The sequence below is a fragment of the Idiotropiscis lumnitzeri genome, chromosome 9, assembly GCF_059441095.1.
Source record: "Idiotropiscis lumnitzeri isolate Australia: NSW breed Sydney's pygmy pipehorse chromosome 9, RoL_Ilum_1.0, whole genome shotgun sequence".
NCBI classification, from domain to species: Eukaryota; Metazoa; Chordata; class Actinopteri; order Syngnathiformes; family Syngnathidae; genus Idiotropiscis; species Idiotropiscis lumnitzeri.
The window spans coordinates 4114256-4133296 of NC_142399.1; the positions used below are offsets into that span (position 1 = coordinate 4114256).

The 19041-nt window shown below is 40.4% G+C and overlaps 1 protein-coding gene across 2 annotated transcripts in view; it reads right to left on the reverse strand.

Moving 5' to 3' along the window:
• The window catches only part of hpse2 (heparanase 2), a 39356-nt gene that overhangs the window by 14383 nt on the left and 5932 nt on the right, over positions 1 to 19041 (reverse strand). For both annotated transcript variants that reach the window (XM_088305616.1, XM_088305617.1), the window contains exons 4-6: positions 4928 to 5101; positions 3647 to 3818; positions 877 to 924 (exon numbers count right to left, since the gene is read on the reverse strand). In XM_088305616.1, coding sequence (XP_088161742.1) covers positions 877 to 924; positions 3647 to 3818; positions 4928 to 5101 — 394 coding nt within the window. The remainder of the gene's footprint in view (positions 1 to 876; positions 925 to 3646; positions 3819 to 4927; positions 5102 to 19041) is intronic.

Below are 19041 nucleotides of genomic sequence, written 5' to 3' on the forward strand. Positions count from 1 at the left end.
TTTCAACCGACGGCAGCATTTGAAATGTACACACCGAGTCACGGCAGCTGCGCTGCGGTGAAACGCGCATCATAGACGTGCTAATGAGCGGTCTCCAAGTTTATTAGTTTAGTTCTTCTCGTAGACATGAGAGTTTCTGTCATGCACGCTGGTAAGACAGGAATCTGGAGCTCTCGTATAAAACGGCCTAATTGACAGAGAGAATGAGCTGGAACATATGGTTTGATTTTAACAGTGTGGGTGGTGTTTTTCTAAGCCCTACTGACAAGCCCTTCCTCCTTCCGTTTCTTCTAATTAGACCCGACCTTCACCACACCGACCGTACATTCACGCAAGGTGGGTCTGTTGTTCTGCATCCACACGTGTGCAAAGAGACAGGAGTTTGATCGATTTGTATGCATTCCTAGAATGTGTGCAATAGACAAATGACAGGTGTTACTAATTTAGGACAAACTGTAGGTTGTTTTTCCCCAACCCCTCAATACGCAGTTCTTCACAATGTGCCTCAATCACTCAGTAATAGTTCAGATATGTCTGGCTACTAAATGTTGGTCTTTTTGATTCAAGGTTACATCAACAAGGAAGTTCTTCTTGTTTAAGAAAGCCAAAATTAAGACTAAGGCCATTTATTTTGTTTATACCCATTATCCATGAGTTGGAACTGAAAATGCTGCAAAAACAAATATTTTTTAATTGATTAATTAAAAATTAAATGCTATAAAATGCTGCCATTTTTAAGAAGAACTTGGGCATTTATTTTGGAAAATCCAATTGCAGACACTTTCACGATCCGCAGCACCATTTTAAGGGCATGGTCTGTGTATTCTGTTTACGTCAATGGAAGGCAAAAGAGGAAAAATGGGGTAAAATACCTACTGTTGCCACGTAACCGCGTCAATAACTGAGCCGGCATCTTTCATGAATCTGAAAAGGAGAAAAAAAATAATAAATTCAACACAAACAATCGGAAAGGAAGGCAATTAAAATGTCTCAAGCTAATTCACACCGTGGAAAACTTTCTGTGCAAGTGCAATAAAGTCCCCCAATCTAAAAAGTGCAAGAACACTTAATAAGGCCTTTTGGGATTTAGGATCCTTTAAAAAATTCAATTGCTTCCAGGAGCTCGAATATATGTACGGAGTGCACAGAGGAAGTGCTTACACCCGATGGATGGTGTTTATTTTATGTAATTTAAAGTTGAATGCCCACAACGGTTGTAATATTAAGCAGAGTTATTATTGGCGCAGTCATAGGTACAGACACGTTGAACTTTTCCTAAATCCTAAATTAAGCGGTAAACTGAACGGCCCCTAAGAAAACGGAAACTACTAAATGGAGTGTTGATTGAAAGCGCTTGTCAAACAGGAGCAAAAATATCTGTGCTCTTTGTCTTGCGTTTTATAACCAGGCTACGTATGTAGTGTTTTGATTTTCATTAAGCAGACAAACGAGAAAGCAGTTGCTGGTGATGAGGCATTTGAAAAATGTATAAAAATTATTCATTTATCTTTTGAATGACTTTGTGACTGCCAACTCATTGATTTTTTTTTTGTTTTGTTTCCCTGCATTATGTGTAAAATCAAAAAACGACTTTGGAAAGAAACAGATACAAGAAACATTTGAATCAGATTTTCTCTACATTATTATGAAAGAATAACGTTTCAATTAGGAACTATCATCCTCACCCCCTTTTTCCTGTTTAATTGTTTTTTTTTTCTTTATTAATAGCGTGCTTTCACTTGTTTTTATATTGCATTATATTTATTACACGGCTTTAAAAAATAAGTAAATAGAATTTAGATGGACGCTGGAATGGATTAATTGCATTTCCATTCATTTCAATGGTAAATATGACTTTGATAACATATAATTAAAAGATGTGTTCCCCATTCGAATGGGTCCTTCCTACGGCGTACCCTGTCCCACACTTGAGCCTTTCAGTGTGAGTATTTGCAGTCGCCTTGTACCTGACACTAATGGTTCCATATTTGGGGCGTAACAGCTTGTCTGAATGTGTATTTCTAAACAGCAGACACACACAACTTTCGCCACACTGGCTTGTTTAGTCTGTCCAGTTGGGCTATTTGGATAGTTAGCAGCTCCCAGTCTAAATCAACGTTTAGCTTTCCGACACCGGAGCAGCGCTCGTAAGAGTGTCAAACACACAAGAATCACCTCGTTGTTAAACTTGACACACACGACCTGAAGACTCCCCAGCCTTCTTCGCTCACGCACTCCTCCGATTCTCACCTTTAACATCCTTTCCATCCCGCAACTGCACACCCGTTGCTCTCAAACATTTTTTTTTTGCGAGTAAATCTAATCTGCCAGCAACAAACAGCTGCTGTCCTTACTGTCCTCACTGATCTCAGCCGCTTGAGCAAAGGGAGGCTCGTAACAAATTTGTTTCTTCCAAATATCTGTCAAAATGCGGGTGGTTGCAGAGAAGAGACAGATTCAGGTTGAGATATGCATAAACTCTCCCAGTGTTTATCGGCACACATGATTTTATTACGGCTTTACCATGCCGTTTCACTTTATGGGCTCTATTGTGGCTCCAATTGTTTATTTAACAGTGCGAGTTAAAGCTTGGAGATACACGGGGCAATCCTTCCACTGCACTTATTTGGTCGTTAGAAAGCTCTCATAAATGACCGGTCACAGCTGGGACGTCTTTCCAGCCAGCCACAGTACAGTGGACACACACACTGTTGACTAGAATAGCCTAGCCGATTTGCTTTTGATGTCATTTGCATTTTAATTCCAGCACAATGGAACAACATTCTGTCTTAATACTGCAGTCTTGCAACCTCACAAATGTTTTAAAATGTTTTCAAGATCTGGTAAACAGTGCAAACCTAGTTTTTTATGCCAATGCTTTCAATGGACTTTGAAACAACAAAGCTTGCTAATACAATTAGATTTGAGAGGAGGATAAGAACATTTTTACATTAGATTAGACACCACAGTATGATGTAACTACAATAATAGACACCGTGCCGCAATTCAATAACAGCCAGCATAAAGAGTGCAAAATGGAACAATAGTGTCATTGTTGAAGAGAAAGCGATTCCAAATGTTGAAAAAATATTCACCACCTTTTTTTGCTTTGCAACAATTGGCATTCTGGATTTTAATACTTTCGCACCGTTCAAGTGTCTTAAAATGATTGATTGTTTGCTTTTTGATTGTTTAAGACAGTGTTTCATGTTCAAGAAAAATGAAAGCTTATCATTATAATTAAGCCTGAAAAGGAGACTAACAAATCAAAAGTTTTGATAACCTCGTTGAAGACAGACATTAATTCTTCAAAGTTATGGTATTTATCCAGAGTAAAAACATACAGCAAAGTTAGATGTCTAGTTTGCCTAAATTCCTCATCTCTCGAGTAAAAATGTATGCTAAAATTAATAACCAAGCGTTGTTAGATAATCCTGCAGCTCTAACTTAAAGTGGTGGAGCGACAGGTGAGAAGTTGTGCCGACACGCTGTAAATCAGGTGACACCTAGTTTATGCTGACATGATATAACTTGGGCTGAGACGCTCAAACGGGCCATGAGCAAAGCCATAAACACTGAACGCGTGTGACTGCGCATGAATATCGAGACCAGTGAAGCATACGAGGCGTATGTAATCCAAACTAACCCGTCCAGCAGTAGAATGGCATTCCTCCGGGGTCTTCCGGCATTCGGGCCATAAAGGTGAGCTCGGTTATAGTAGCGTACAGATTGCAGCAAGGTCCGCAGCTGCGTGTAGTCCCGAGCCAGCTGGCTGCTGTTGACGGCGCGGCCGACCATGCTGCGGTAGGCATTGGGCTCTGGGAGGAGAAGGGCCAGTGTTAACACTAGCGCGGACAATATGGTTCTTGCATTCTGGCCTCTTTGGAGGACAAAGTGCATAGATGAACTCAATGTCATAAGAAAACAAATGGAATGAGTTCACTGGTTTGCCCCATTTGACAGGAGACTAAGTGTGTTGCCAAGTTGATTAAGCACCCCTATAAAGAGTATTATTATCTGTCTCCATATTTATCTGTTGTTTACGAGTTTCAGTCCTGTCGGTTTTATGAGCAACAACCTGAGCAATTCTCCTCCAATAAATGTTCATTGCATTTGCACAAGCTATTTTCAACAGCTTCTTTCGCCGTGGTACACATATTCACGCAAAGATTTGACATGGTCAAATCTACGAATTCTGCACGGTCTTCAGTCGGCCGCCGAGGATAACCGAGCGGCAGCTTTACAGCAGATGAGACTAAAGTAGAAGGAAAAATACAAAGGTTCAGCACGGACAGAAAACCGCTTTTACCCTACCGCTTTTTTTCCCCCTTTTTGTGACATGAAGTTGGTCAGAGAAGTAAATAATGAAGATCACCCAGAAGTCATTGTGAAATAAGCGGCACTGGCCAGTTGAGTAGCAGCAATGTAATACTGTATGTGTGTGTTGCAGTTGCACTTTTTAAATGACTTCTTTAATGCTTCATGACAGGGGTTTGAGTTGAGCTGCGTTTTCTTTTACTTAAGTGAGGAGCACAGATGAGGACAAGCAGGACTTCCACATTCCTCATGTGAACTTACAATTAACCCCTGAAATATTGGACTAACATGTTTAAAAATCCTTTCAATCATTTTTGCCTTTAAAAAAAGAAACACTGAAATTGACACCGTATTTCCAAATCATGCCAGGCAATAAATGAATGCAAGCCAATCAAAAAAAAAAAAACAAACATGAAATGGTAATAATAATCCAATATTTTTGCACCACATATTTTGACGGAACATGGAAGTCGCACCGAAGCGAGATGTGAGATGTGAGATGTGAACCCAGGCGTTCAAGAGCGACTGACACTCGTCCATCCCGATTCGGGAAAACAACCCGTGAGAAACACAAGCATACTAGGTGATATTCCCGAAGCGATGTACTGACCGTTGCCCAACTCCCAGGAGATGTTGTATTTCTTGCCAGCGCTGTACTTGAGGAGGCTGAGCGTGGACGAGGTGTTCCAGGAGTTGTCAGGGTTTCTGTGAAGCGCGTTGAGGCCCAGGATCAGGTGCAGACCAGCACAGTCGGCAAAGTTGTACAATTTGTCTAAAGATCTGGCTGGGAGAAACCCACAAAGCAGTTGTAACTTTGATTCTTTTTATGCATCCATCTTAATGACATCAACATTTTTTTTTCGCATTTAGTGAGGTAATTTAACACATTTTGGGGAATGAATTCCAAAAATACGACTGTGGTTTATCAGATACTTTTTGTGGTGCACCTGGTTTTGCAATCTTTGTGCATGCAAATTTGTTCACATGAAAATCAGACTTCCTTCCCATTGATGATGCCAGAAGTGTTTTTCCCCACTGCAGATTATGTACACCGTCTTGCTGGCATTATATGATGACAGTGCAAAATTAATTTGCTTCAAGTGCCATACGGGGGGGGGGTTACATATTCTTGTTTTGAAATATGATCTGCTTGAGTTGTAAAAACATAAATATTACCTTGACTTATGACCCACTCTCATGACTAGCCTGTTTCTGATTACATGTTGCCTTCGATAAAGGGTTCCACACCAGCTGAACTTGCCAAATTGCGGAATGAAGACAAAAGCATAGCACGTTCGGCTGCCAGGGATCTTTTCCAGGCTGCTGGTTGCGTGAACAGTCTTTTGAATGTGTATGAAAAAAACTTGACTTTGAGTGTTCAAATGTGCATGCAGTAGGATTTACAAATATGATCACAACCTATGATTTCTTATTTCAATTCATTTTGTTCCCGACAGGAAAAAAACAGCAACATTTGAACTGCCAAACAGTTTAAAAATAAATTTGAATAAGTGATGCAGAAAAGCCCCCCCCCCAAAAAAAAAGAATAATAACATGCCCCACTGTAATCATATTTTATCCAATGCGGCTCAAATTCTGACATTGGTGGTACGGGACAAAACAGCAACGTATTAGTGGGCTCGGTAACCCATGTACCCGAAGCACACCCCACAGAACTCCCTGAGGGACACGGTCAAACGCCTTTTTCAAGTCCACAAAACAAATGTAGACTGGTTGGACGAACTCCCACGCACCCTCGGGGACCCTGGCGACAGTGTGGAGCTGGTCCACTGTTCCACGAAAACCACACTGCTCCTCCTGAATCTGAGATTCCACCTCCCGACGGACCCTCCTCTCCAGTACCCTTGAGTACGGACCTCTCCAAGAATGCGGGGAGTTGACACACATTGATGAGTAAATGGGACAGACACTAACTTGATTCCCTGGGAACAAGCCTCAGATTTTATTAGCCGTTAATCCTTGGTTAGCATTTGCTATAGTTTCTATTTGGGCTGAGCACACAAATAACAGCTACTAGCCTGAAGACAAGGGATAGTATTACTGGCTTGCGAAGTGGAGCTCTCATTTGTCGCCTGCCAAGAGCCGGCCGGGCATCATTTGCTCTCTTGCAAAGAGAAAACAATGCTGGAGCACTCCGCCCTCACTCGGGGCCAACATGAAAGTGCTCACATGCACACACTCAGAGAACCCTCAAGCTACAAAATGTGTTCGTGGTCAGACAAGAGTAAGTTTGCGCATATGTACAGCTGAGTATGTGAGTTAATAAGCTGATCAAGTTGATAAATACTTGACTCTGTGATATATGATAAAGCTTAAGTGGATAACTCTTCAAGGAAGGAGTGATTTAAATGACAAAGTGTTCCACAAACACAGACACAAGCACTTTATCCAGCTAACATAAAACTGCCACTTTGTATGATGGGGGTTATAAATTATGCTCAATTACGTTCAATAGCGTCATTAATCATTAGCCATCTTTGAAATCGGTGTCCAAACTATTATTGCACATTCCTGTCATGCAATAAAAGCCTGTCTCAGATCATGTGATGCTCTTGCAAACTTTTCCAACAATTGGTGAAAGCCTGAAGAAGCAGGACAAACACAGAAAGCTGAAGATGTGTGTCTGCGTGTGTGTGCGTGTGTGTGGGGTGTGCCTTTGTGTGTGGCGGAGAGTGGGGTCTGGATCATGTCACGCTGTCTCTCTGATAGAAAAGGTCCAGTCGTGTGGAGAGAGACTACAGCTACATCAGTCAGCGATACCTCATTTCTACAGCTTAGAAAATGTGCACAAATGACATGGATTGGCCTTAACAGAAGCAGACACTCATGCACAAACACTGCCATTGTAATAAACCCACAAGAATCATCTGTCCCACAAAAATGTGTCAAAGATAGAAGGAAGTAGGGGAAAAAAAGGGGCCTCATATGGTTTCAAAATTGAACTTGCCCCTTAAAATGGTAGCAAATACACACAGAAAGAAAGGCTTGAGCCCTGTTGTGCGCCGATTTAAAATCTCAATCAGAAGAAGGATAAGCCAGAAATACGGGGACAGGGGATCAACCACAAAGACCAACTTTTCCCTGTTGATCGGTGAGTGATTTCAAAATGTTTAGAAACAATAGGCACCAGGGTACTTTTGGATGGCGGAATGCCAGAGACTATCACTGACCTGAATTAAAATGATGACAACATTTTTGGGGGTTTGGGGGCTGTGGCTACCTCACCATGAAAATGGCGCCTCCTCACGTTACCCTTAGCAATCGACGATTCAGGGCTGAGAAGGACATCCCTATGCTGTAGCAACTCCTGACTCACTCAAGCTGGTTCCTCCCCTCTTTCCTACGTAGTTATGAAGACATGGATAACATCAAGATGGCCATGACGATGAAACTGCAGAAAATCCCGGGAGAACATTTTGAGGAGCATATGAAGACGTGGCAGAGGAAAGATATAGGCGTTAAGACTCTAAGGTAGCTGTGGGCAAACTACGGACCGGGGGCCACATGTGGTCCGTTAAGTGTTTTAATCTTGTTAATGTTTTATTTTAAAAATATTGGGGTTTTTTTCAAAGACATATATATTGTTGTAATGCGTTTGTTCACTTTCATTTAAAATTAAATGTATTTTTTTTCTCCGATGAGGTGAGGTTACCAAAACACTCCATCCATCTGCTCCTGGTTCGGCCCATCTGTCAAATTTTAGAACCCCTTGTGGCCCGCCAATCAAAAAGTTTGCCCAACCCTGCTCTAAGGGGATAACTTCAAAAGAGTCAACTTTTTAGTCTGTGGTTTAGATTTGAAATACAGCTTTTGTGACACAAGTCATGGTGAAATGTCGTACAGCTGAAAAAGTAAAAATGTCTCTATTGAGAATGACAACGCGTCATGACAAATGCAAAAATGACAAATACGCAACATTTAAACACAGTTCCCTCGTCATCATGAGCAGCGGCAGCAGCTTCAACAAAACTGTCAACTCTGACAGAATTACAGTAAATCTCTCAACACAATACAATGTGATGGTTCATCTACCATGGCTGACGCCACACTAATATACAGTTACAGTCGTAGAATTCAAAGCTATTAGATGCAGTCTATCACATTATATTAGCTTGACACGGCGTGTTAAGAGGAGCACGGAGGGCAAAATGTGCTTCCAATATAGCTCCATATGACTCCAAAAGCATATTGCCAACAACATGGACTTTTCTTTCATACGGAAAGGCTCCATTCCAGTCGAACCAATCAGGTCAAACCACCTCTGTATATTAAAAGAGTGCAAGATATGAGGAGAGCACATGTTTTTCATTTTTGTAAAGGGGGACTCGTGTGTGTGTGTGTGTCGTTAAGAAGAATCAGTGTGGAATAACCTTGATTTGTAAATTTGCAGTGACTATACCGGAGTTTGTACCTCATCCGTGTGCCCAGCGTGAGACGATGCAGGACGTATGACCTAGACAATGTGGTATGTTAACATACTCTGTCCTTGACATTTAAATCAAACACAGATACTTGAAAAACATAAAATGTGCTCCCTTTTAGTGATTTGGATTCAAATGGGATGAGAACAACTTGTTGCTTGAAAAGGATGTTTGTGGTTTTATTCCCAATTAAAAAAAATGAGCCTTAAAATACTAACCGCAATGTGTGGCTATTTTAGAAAAAAGACAACAAATAATTTGTTGATGCTGTACTTTATGGGCCTGCTTAACACAATGAAACAATCAAAAAGTGAGAATCTGATACCACTGTAAGGAGGCAGTGTGATTTATGCCAACAACTGCTTTGCACCATACGTATTAGGGCTGCAGCTATCGAATATTTTGGAATTCGGACAGCCTACGGAAAATTATATTGAATACTCTGAGAAAAATAAAAAATAAAAATATTTTGACTTGGCTAAAAAACAATTATGAATAGAGAAGAGAAAATAACACAATGCACTTAATAATGAATGACCATCTGGTTTTCATTATTAGATAATCAACATTTGTTTAAATTTAGCAGCCAAGTGAGTGTTCTTCTCGAGCAACAGTGCGAAGAGAGGTCAGAACAACAAGAGAGACATGGGTTTTTTTTCCACAGTGACAGTAATGTTACTGTACCTTACTATAAATAACATTAGCCCTGCAGAGGGCTTGATCTCTGTTAGTTGTGTTTTTATGAAACATATTATATAATAATGTGCATGTCTGCTGTTGCTAACTGTCCAAGGACCGCTCAGGGAGCTTGTGTGAATGATCATATAAAAAAAAAAATAAATCAATAAAAATAGAGGAATATTATTTGTGATGACAATAGTCGGGAAGTCAGGTCAAGAGAGCCGTGACACCACCACACGCTTCCAGGAACCACTTCAAAATAAAAGCATTCCAAGGCGTTGATGTCCAAGTATTCGCCGTCATTTTTTGAAAATCAATCAATTTATTTATTTTTTAAATCAAGGTACACGATAGACTGACTACACCCTGAACTGGTCGTCAGCCTTTAGCAGGGCACTCCTAGAGACAAACCACAATTGACACCCACATCCACAGTCACTGAGCGAGAACCGATCACATGCTGCCCATCAGTGACGTTTTTATAAACACATTTGAGTATGGCCATCATCTTCGCAGAGGCCGGTTGTAAAGCTTCCCACCTTCCAGTTCGGCATCTTGTCACACACTTCGGGTAATGGTATAATATAGCACTGATTGCGCTCAAAATGCAGGGAAACAACCGTCTTAATGGCAGGGAGGAGAATAAAAAAGTTGTGTCTGCACTTGAACTAGCAAAGAGCTTGGAACTAAATAAACATGGTTGTACTTTTTATGAGACACCTGCTTGAGAACGCAGGTGAACTGACTGACTGAAAAACCTATCCAACGAATTTTTATTATCATTAACTTCCTTACAAATGCCTCAAAATGAACCATGTTCAAATAGCGGAACAATAGCCAGAAAAATGTCTGTTTGGCGGACATCTGCTACATTCTGGGCTCCGAAATATTAGATTGGATCGCGGGCGGTGTGACGGATGAGGGTGATGAGGACCAGATCCCAAGCGGGGCAGAAAAGCAAACACAAGCTACACCAGATTCTCTCTTTTCTAAATCAATAATTACCATAAGCACTTCCATCACGTCCTACTCCACCAAATAATTCTCGACGTAATTATTGCTATGGTGAACATGAGTCATCTATAGCCTCTTTAATGCTGCCCGTATTTTTCCGCCTTTCCCGTGCATCTCGTCTGTTCGGTATCGATAACATTCCCACAAAATGGGGGCACAATCCACCCATAAATCAATAGTAATTTTCACTGTCCCACATACATCTCACTTTTCTAATTCCGGGTAGCCATGTCTCAGTGTGTGCTCCAACTCTGCTTCAGGTGGGGCAAGCAGTCGCACAGGAGACGAAAGTGGCGGCGCCACCATGTAGCTACAAAAGCTTCGGCGACCGGCCCAGTAAAAATTTGCCCACTTAACTCGATCAAAGAAATTTACAGCATTGCACATTCTTTGCGCGTCAGTAATAACTTGAACACAAACACGTGAACTTAGCAAACCCCTGAAAACACAGTTGTTGTCTGAAAGCCGGTGGATCAGTCTTGTCATATTATGGGCAGATGCTTACACTTGAATAATAATTGATGCCTATGAAATAGACTACAATATAAATTGGCGTGAGTTCTTTGAGCTTGAAATATTACATAACAGTAAATCTTGTCAAACGCTGGACAAACACTACGGGGGGCAACTACTTCAACCAGGCCTCTCATAACTCTTTACTCCCAAGTCCCGCTTCTCAAACAAGTCATAATAACAAAATTGGGACTTAGCCCATCACTTTGAAGGATGTTCTAGCCAGATGTTCATGAAGAAAGAGATTAATACTTTTTCCAACCATACACCTTAACAAATAAAAGTCTGGAGCCTTGTGCACTTTGTGTGCATCTGACGAGTTTCCTGACTTTCAAATGACTCCATTTGAATTATAATAAGAGTCTCGGTCCAATTGCACAGTAATGAGGATGTACTCACAAACAACTTATGACCTCCATTTGATTTTTCCTTCCGCGATGTGTTCCGTACACGAGGTTTGAGTTGCAAATGAGTTATCCTGGGTAGTCTACACTTGGATCAAGTTTGAAAAGTTACAGGATTACTTTCGTGTTTTTGGGATTGTTTATTTTCTTTAGAACACAATCATTTATATAATTATAAGTAATTAAATAATTATAAGTATTTAGTCCTGCATGTTGACCAACCAACAGATCTCCAGTCAACAAACCCACGATGAAATAATATCCAAATGCCAACTCAATAACGTCACCCCAGATGTCTTTAAAGGGGTAATGGTCAAGTGTAACGGTTATATAAGCTTTACTGACAGCTAATCATATACTTGAATGAGCATGTGCAGTGGAAGAGGTGCAATCAAAATCTCTGCTCAAAATCAAATTAGGGAGAGACGCGGAAAATGCTTTTCCGATTTTCTTTAATAGTCGACGCAAATGACAGTCAGTGTAATTTTAACGTTACCTCATTCACTGCCAGCATAGGTAAAATGAATGCACTTTTTGGCGTCTATACCCGTCAATGGCAGTGAATGAGTTATGAAGAAGATTGTGGTATGGAAAGCATGCGTCCTCTTCTTCGTACCAAGAAAGAAAATGGTGAGTCAGAAACACATACGTTGCAGAGATCAATTCCACAACTTCAGGGACCTTAAGGGGCTGACCAGCTTCTTTCTTTACATGATTGTGGCCCATACAAGACTCAGCCACCTCCTTCCTAACGTCGCAGCCTTGCTCATACACGGTGGCCTTCGAGCAATCAGCCACTAATCCATCTGTACGATATATAAGAAATCTCATATCACGATAATGACATACCACGATATAGATATAAAAAAAACAAAAAACGAGGTCGGTCTACTGTAAGGTAATTTTGAGAACATTTATTGCGTGGATCTCAAAAGCCAAGGGGCTAAACAAGGGTTAAGGGGAAGATTGGGGTTAGCCCTGAAATTTATTGTCCGCATGTACCCCATAAAAATTCATAAATTAGCTGCATCATAAGTTTAAGCCGCAGGGTTCAAATCGTGGGAAAAAAGTAGCGCCTTAAAGTCCGGAATTTATGGTACATGGAAACACAGATGTCTGCTTATTCTACTTCGCATTCTTAAATGTGTTACATATTTAAAAACATATGAACTCTAAATGTGTTATACATGTCTCCATGTCCTCCTTACCCATTTTCAAAACATTTCCGGATAAAAAAAATGTACCAAACATAAAGTTGGATAAAAAGTGTTGGGACAAAAGAATAATAGAGTGATGTGATTTTTTTCAGGGGAAAAAAAAAAATACTACCTGCAAATTAGTTTTTTAATACACAATTTACGGCACTCATTGGGCCGCCACGCTTTTTTCTCTTATTTCTCAAGTCAGCATCACCCTATCCATTCAACCAGCTCAATCATTAACAAGCTTCCCTGTCGGCACGTCACATGTGCAACGAGGCAGCCGTGTAGCAGTAGCCAGGTGTGCAAACAAATTTATCCACTGGTGTCACAATTCGGGCCTTCGTTATAACTCTACCTCAGTTATCTAGGTTTATGCTGTGAGACATTCATTGTGTAATTCAAGCGCATCAAAACAGACGCCACACTTACCACTCCATAACTTTAATTTGGTCAGTTTTTAGAACCAAGACGGAATTCACTGTGTTGAGTCTGACTTGTTAACACAGGAACATTTCCTCTTCAGCATAAGGCAAGAAGCAAGAAAATCTCCCAAAACTCATAATCCTAAATTTCCTACAAACGGAGTTTGAGATGATTTAGTTTCAAATTTTTCTTTTATTCGAACTGCATGGCATATTAATTACTTATAGAACCTTTGGAACGCAACAGTCGCGTTTGATTTGATCCCTCTCCAGTAAGTCAACTTGCTGGCACACACACACACCCCCACACACCCCCCCTCACCCCCGCACGCACACACCCCCACACACACACACACACACGCCCCTACACAACGACAGTGCTAACAGCTTTGAAGCACAGAGAGAAAGAAGTTAGCGTACTAAAAGCTAAGCGTTCCAACAGCTGTTGTTGTACAATTGCAGAAAGTTGAGCGGCATAAACAGAATTTGTTCCAACCCATGATGACCGTGCGAGTTGGAAACTTGTGGACTCAAGCCAGATGAACACGGAGTGCCCGCTATCATCAACGCATTTGTCGCATTTGTATGAAGCTGATCGCGACACAATAAACATCAAAGTCCATCTAAAACGAAACCATCTGACCCAATCTTTTCAGCTGCTAACAAAAAACACGGTGGAACATGGATTTCCATTTCCCGACAGCTTGCAATTCTAACGCAGCATAATTGGCTTGAGAGCAAAAGATATGCAGCCAATCAACAGTTGAGGAACAAGAAGAAACACTGCTTTTTATAGGTTGCATAACTTGTCCAAAAAAAAACAAAAAAACGTTATATTTCCCCAACCATTCCAGTCTTGTTCGTTTTTTTTTTTTGTTTGTGTGTCGGTACCAGAGAATCTCTCGTTTTGTCACATCTCGGGGATTTCAAAAAAGTGCAGTGATAAAGAGTGAGACTAAGCTACCTACTGACCGATAGAAGATGAGGTTGTGTAAAAATTAAATTTCGCTCGTCACGCTGTACACGCTGACTACGAATCCTTCCAATTTGAATTCAAGAGGAACAAGCTGTGCAATGCTTGAATAAAAGTGCATCATATCAAACGGTTTAATAACTAATAGTTATATTCACCAGGAAGAAGACAAGGGTTAAGACTTTTGCATGACAACATAATCAACTGCAGCATCACTTTAGAGTTGAGTTGGCTGAATTGATGTGTTCTCCTTTTGGTTCTTCGGATTTGGACGTGAAACAACGATGCAGATCAAGACGCGTAATGCTGCAAGCCGGGCATTTTGGCTGCACCAGACTCAGTGCTTGTCTGCATTTCCAGGGGAGCAGACAAAGCCAAGTGAAGTTAAGTCAAACTACATCTGCTCTTGCTTAGAGGTGTCAGCTCGAGCCACTCATAGCGAAAGGTTTCGTTTGCATCCTTCACTTTCTTGGGCCACGGCAAAGCAGTCTTGTATGCTCCCTTCGGGAATGCATATCTTCGGAATACGCCACCGGAAATGAAAATGTGTATTCCCTCTGCCATTTTGTTCTTCACGCCTCTGACTCAAGCGAATTACATTACGCTCTCATGCAGTCATAAAATGTCAAGGCGTTTCATCTCGCACGCTGTCAGATCATGTTCCTTCTGAACCCGTCCAACATATGAGGATCTCATCTCTCAAGAGTTACGTGACTATTTCTTCATATGTCCCCTCCCTTTTCTGTAATGACAAAATATTTTAGCCATATTGAATACCAAATAGACAACAAAGAAACATTGGCAAACGTCGCAGAAAAAAAATTTGGTAACACATCTGACGTTACATTTTAATAAATCTTTTAAGAATAACTTCAGTGGTGATTCATACCAAAAAGAAATCATCTGTTGTTGATCCCGAAAAGCCAAAATAAAATTTACCTCAATTCAAGTATTTATTTATTTATTTATTTTTTAATTTAAAATAGAATTCTGTCCGGAATATATGATATGCCCTAATTCACTACCATGCTTTTCAAACATCTCAACTGAAAATGCGTTGTTATATCAACTTAAAAATTTTTTTTTTTAAATTCCTATCGAAGACACAGAGAGATCACTTTTATTTATGTCGATATTCATTATTAATGTATTTCATTTCGGCACGCTTCCTCCCTGTGTATCTATCATTCTGTCCCATCACGCTCATCAATTCAGTAGGCTGCAGCTGATACAGCACCAAAGCTGCCAACTCATACAGACTGGCCGTATTTTATCAGGGAAATCACTGAAAGCTAAGTTGTTACACCTGTAATACTGATTGTCACGCATATTTTCAAAAATCCCCAATCATACAATTGCACAAACTGACAAAAAATGTTCATACATGAATACAATTTGACGATATGCCAATTGCAGTAAGCCGCAGTGATGTAGTTTATCAAAAGAGTTTGTCCACATGCATGAAGTGTGTTGACAATTTGCCCCGACTAACTGAAGGTTGTGCACGCATGTAAATGAGGCATGATGCATCTTTTTGTCATATCTCTGGAACCCGAAGGTTGAAGTGCTTCGGTGCAAATTTTTGTCTGCGCAATTTGCACAAAACCATGCTTTTAACAAAGATTTTTTTCTTATTTTTAATTAAATTTGTCTCCCATTCGTCATAACATTGCGGCTGATTTTTTCGATTTTGGTAGCCACAGACAGGCACTGGCGTGTTCGCCAGTGCAGGGTGTACCGTAAAATCGGGTAAAGACAAATGTTCTACCTAGTTTGGAAAACAAACTGTACTTAAAATGTGTAACTATTTTATGCATTTATTTATTTATAATGACTTCATCATAACACAATTCAGTCGCACGTGTAGTTCTGCTTGTAATTCACAGGTTTGTTGTTGTTAACATTAATGGTCCAATAAGTTACTATACTCATCATATATAATTAAAATGAATTGGCCAGTTATCATAATTTGTTTCTACTTTATATCACAATCACCATTGCCACAAAAATTCCACATCACTCTGGCCTAAATTTGAATGTGCTTTTGGGTGGCAATGTAAAATATTGAACTAGACAGATTTGACATTATCTGGATGCCTTGCAAAATACAGTACAATTGTTTTATTTGTATTGATGCTCTTTTCATAACACATATTTTCTCAACTGCCTTGCTGTTGCTCCATTTCTTCCCTTTCTTCTTTTTCTATTTTTTTTCTCCCTCGGTTAGCGAGTGGAAAGCTGGCTGTGAATTTCCTACCCAGCAGGACACCACAGAGTGATAGATGGCCTCTGAGAAGGTCTAACAATCCAACCAGCCATATGCTCCGAGTGAAGACAAGACGATTAAAGAGGAGAATACACTAGTGGCCTGACAAGAAACAAGCCAAGCTCTTGTGCAAGCAACATTTTCTGGAGTTTATTGAAAAATATGGACTTTGTTTTGGCAGGAGCAAAATTCCGAATGTGATTTAAAAACAACAACAACAACAACAAAGAAAAACCTCCTGAATAAATTCAGGGACTGATCATCAGAAATTAAACCAGTAGTTTTGCATTTTTGGCAGAAAGACCATAGTTTTCTCATCATGTTAGCGATACAAAATGATTCACTTTCGATTGGCTCTTCTATTATAAAACTGCATCAATCATCAGGCTTAGGAGTAAATGCTTAGTGAACACACAAAATTATTAGCAAGTGTTCAATCAAAAAAAAAAAAATGTGTGCATCACTGCTAACGAAGGAGTCCTGTTTGCCGTCATAATACATCTGCACTCCCACACCTGGAAACACAAACACGAAGTACCAACATTCTTGTGGGGAAAAATGTCTAATCCTTCATTGAAAACTGCATCGATGCATTCGAACAGCAAGCGATCTGACACAAAATCTGTTCCCGGAAGACAAATGTGGTGTACGAGTGTCAGGCCAAACAATGCTTTCAAACATCCCATAGATTACGCCATTAAAATGGCATTTGTTTGCAGGTGGCTGGGCACTTGTCTCAGAGCATATTGCAAACACATGGAATTACATATCGGTTCCCTCTGCGATTTAAACACTGTAGGTATTCTTCCGAACCAGGAAAATCCATCACATCTGGACCTGTGCAGGCCACGTGGACAGCGTGAACACCGCCATCTTGACATGCAAAAAGTACATCCCAACTAATACGCTGGAACCTTAAAGGTTGAACACAATCTGGAGGAGGTTGGTTTCCATCCAATTTGTTCCGATTTAAAATGAAATAAAAACGGCCATCTTAAACCACAAAACGAGAATGTTCCAGTTGGTTTCTGACATGTGGCGTTAGTATTTGGCAGTTCTCCATGATCAGAAAATACAGACAAGCTAAACTAACATTCCAAGTGTCACACTTCTTAACGTGTTATCCAGTCTACGTTCTAACCAGCGATGGTAGATTAAAAATATGTTACCACGCGCCTGAGCAAAGTGGTGGTTTTTCTGGTTTGCACATGAACGCTAACTTAGCATCTGACAAGAAAACCAACAACGTGGTCTGAGCATGGATACTGACTTTTACAAAAGCGTTTGTGTTCATTGTGTAAAAACAAAAACAAAAAAAAATGAGAATGATTGGTCCATGTGACCGTTGAGTAGCCAGTTCATTCTGAAGACAATATTTTCCAGCCCTCCACAGATGTTCACTGGATTCCCTCGACCTTTCTTTTGGAAATGAATATTTTCCCAGTTTTTCTTAAACATGCTGCTTTCTTTTAAACCATTTTCTATGCTTGGTGTTAACTTCAATCTTATCTGTCACTGGTCAAATATTTGTTGTCATCATCGGAAGGGCAACTACAGCGGGAATTGAACAAGCTATTCATGAGCATGTCCTGTTTAGATGACATGAAACTTTTATATGCCATTATCTTTCCTACAAATCACACGGTGCACAAAAGGAATGAATCACACAAACTGGTGTTAATTAAGACTGCTTCACTTACAAACCTCACACAGATGCTCAGCGCCACGTGTTTCGTAAAGCTTAATTGTCATTCTCGTCATGTGCCTCTTCGGTTTAGTCCAACAACTCTCGCCAATCAGGCTTTTAAGCGTTGATGGCTGCATTTCTGTGTCAGTTCAAACATCAAGACTCGAGCATTGGTGTCTGATGTCCTCCGCATAATGTTTAGTTAAAACTAACGACTGATTAAAGGCTGTAAACATTTATGTCACATGATACCATGGTTGTGAGATCAGACTGAGAACGAGAGAAAAAGGAAAGTAGCTAAATGCTCACGGACATCTGCCAGCATATAAAGCCAACCTATGACTCATCCAACAAATTTATTTTGAGACTTGAACCAGGGTGCCAACACACTCGCCGTCAGACGTTCGGTGCATAAAGGTTTCTAATGATTAGCCTGCTTTGAGAGGTTGACTTGACGATAATTTCTCTTACAACCAAACTACATATTTTCATGCAGTGGGCTTTAAAACTGTTGCTTGCTTGCTTGATATTTTGTTGTTAAAAGTTAGTCGTCACTATAACACGGTTGTAACCAGAACTACGTTATAAGTAGCACAGTAGCACCTCGCTGTCTGATTATTAAAACAAAATTATGATTAAATATATATTATATGTCTTGTAGAAATTTGGAGAGCACAGAACAAGTGACAACTCTTGGTTCACAGGTTGCTGTGGTCATGGGAGATTTCCTTGAGCTGAAATATTGACGGATAACGAGAATAACAGAACACAAAATTCCGAGATTCCACAAGGTTATCTTTTGAGCCTTAAACACACCGCCGCCGCCTTTGAGGTGACCGGTCGGCAGACCGATCACCTCATTCACTGGCCAGTCAAATAAACACAAGACTTTCACATGAAATGACAATATACAGTGCAGCAATAACAGTAAAGCCATGAGTGGTAATTAGGGAAGAGGTTTGAGATGGGGGGCGGGGGGACTGGAAAATAAATGACCCGATGACACCCACCGTGACCTTGTGTGTGTGCCATTGTTGATAGCTCTGCCTCTAACAAGCCGAAGTCAAAAGTCAAACAGTGGTGAGTGGAAATGAGATGGAGCAAGACTGTTAAAAATTGA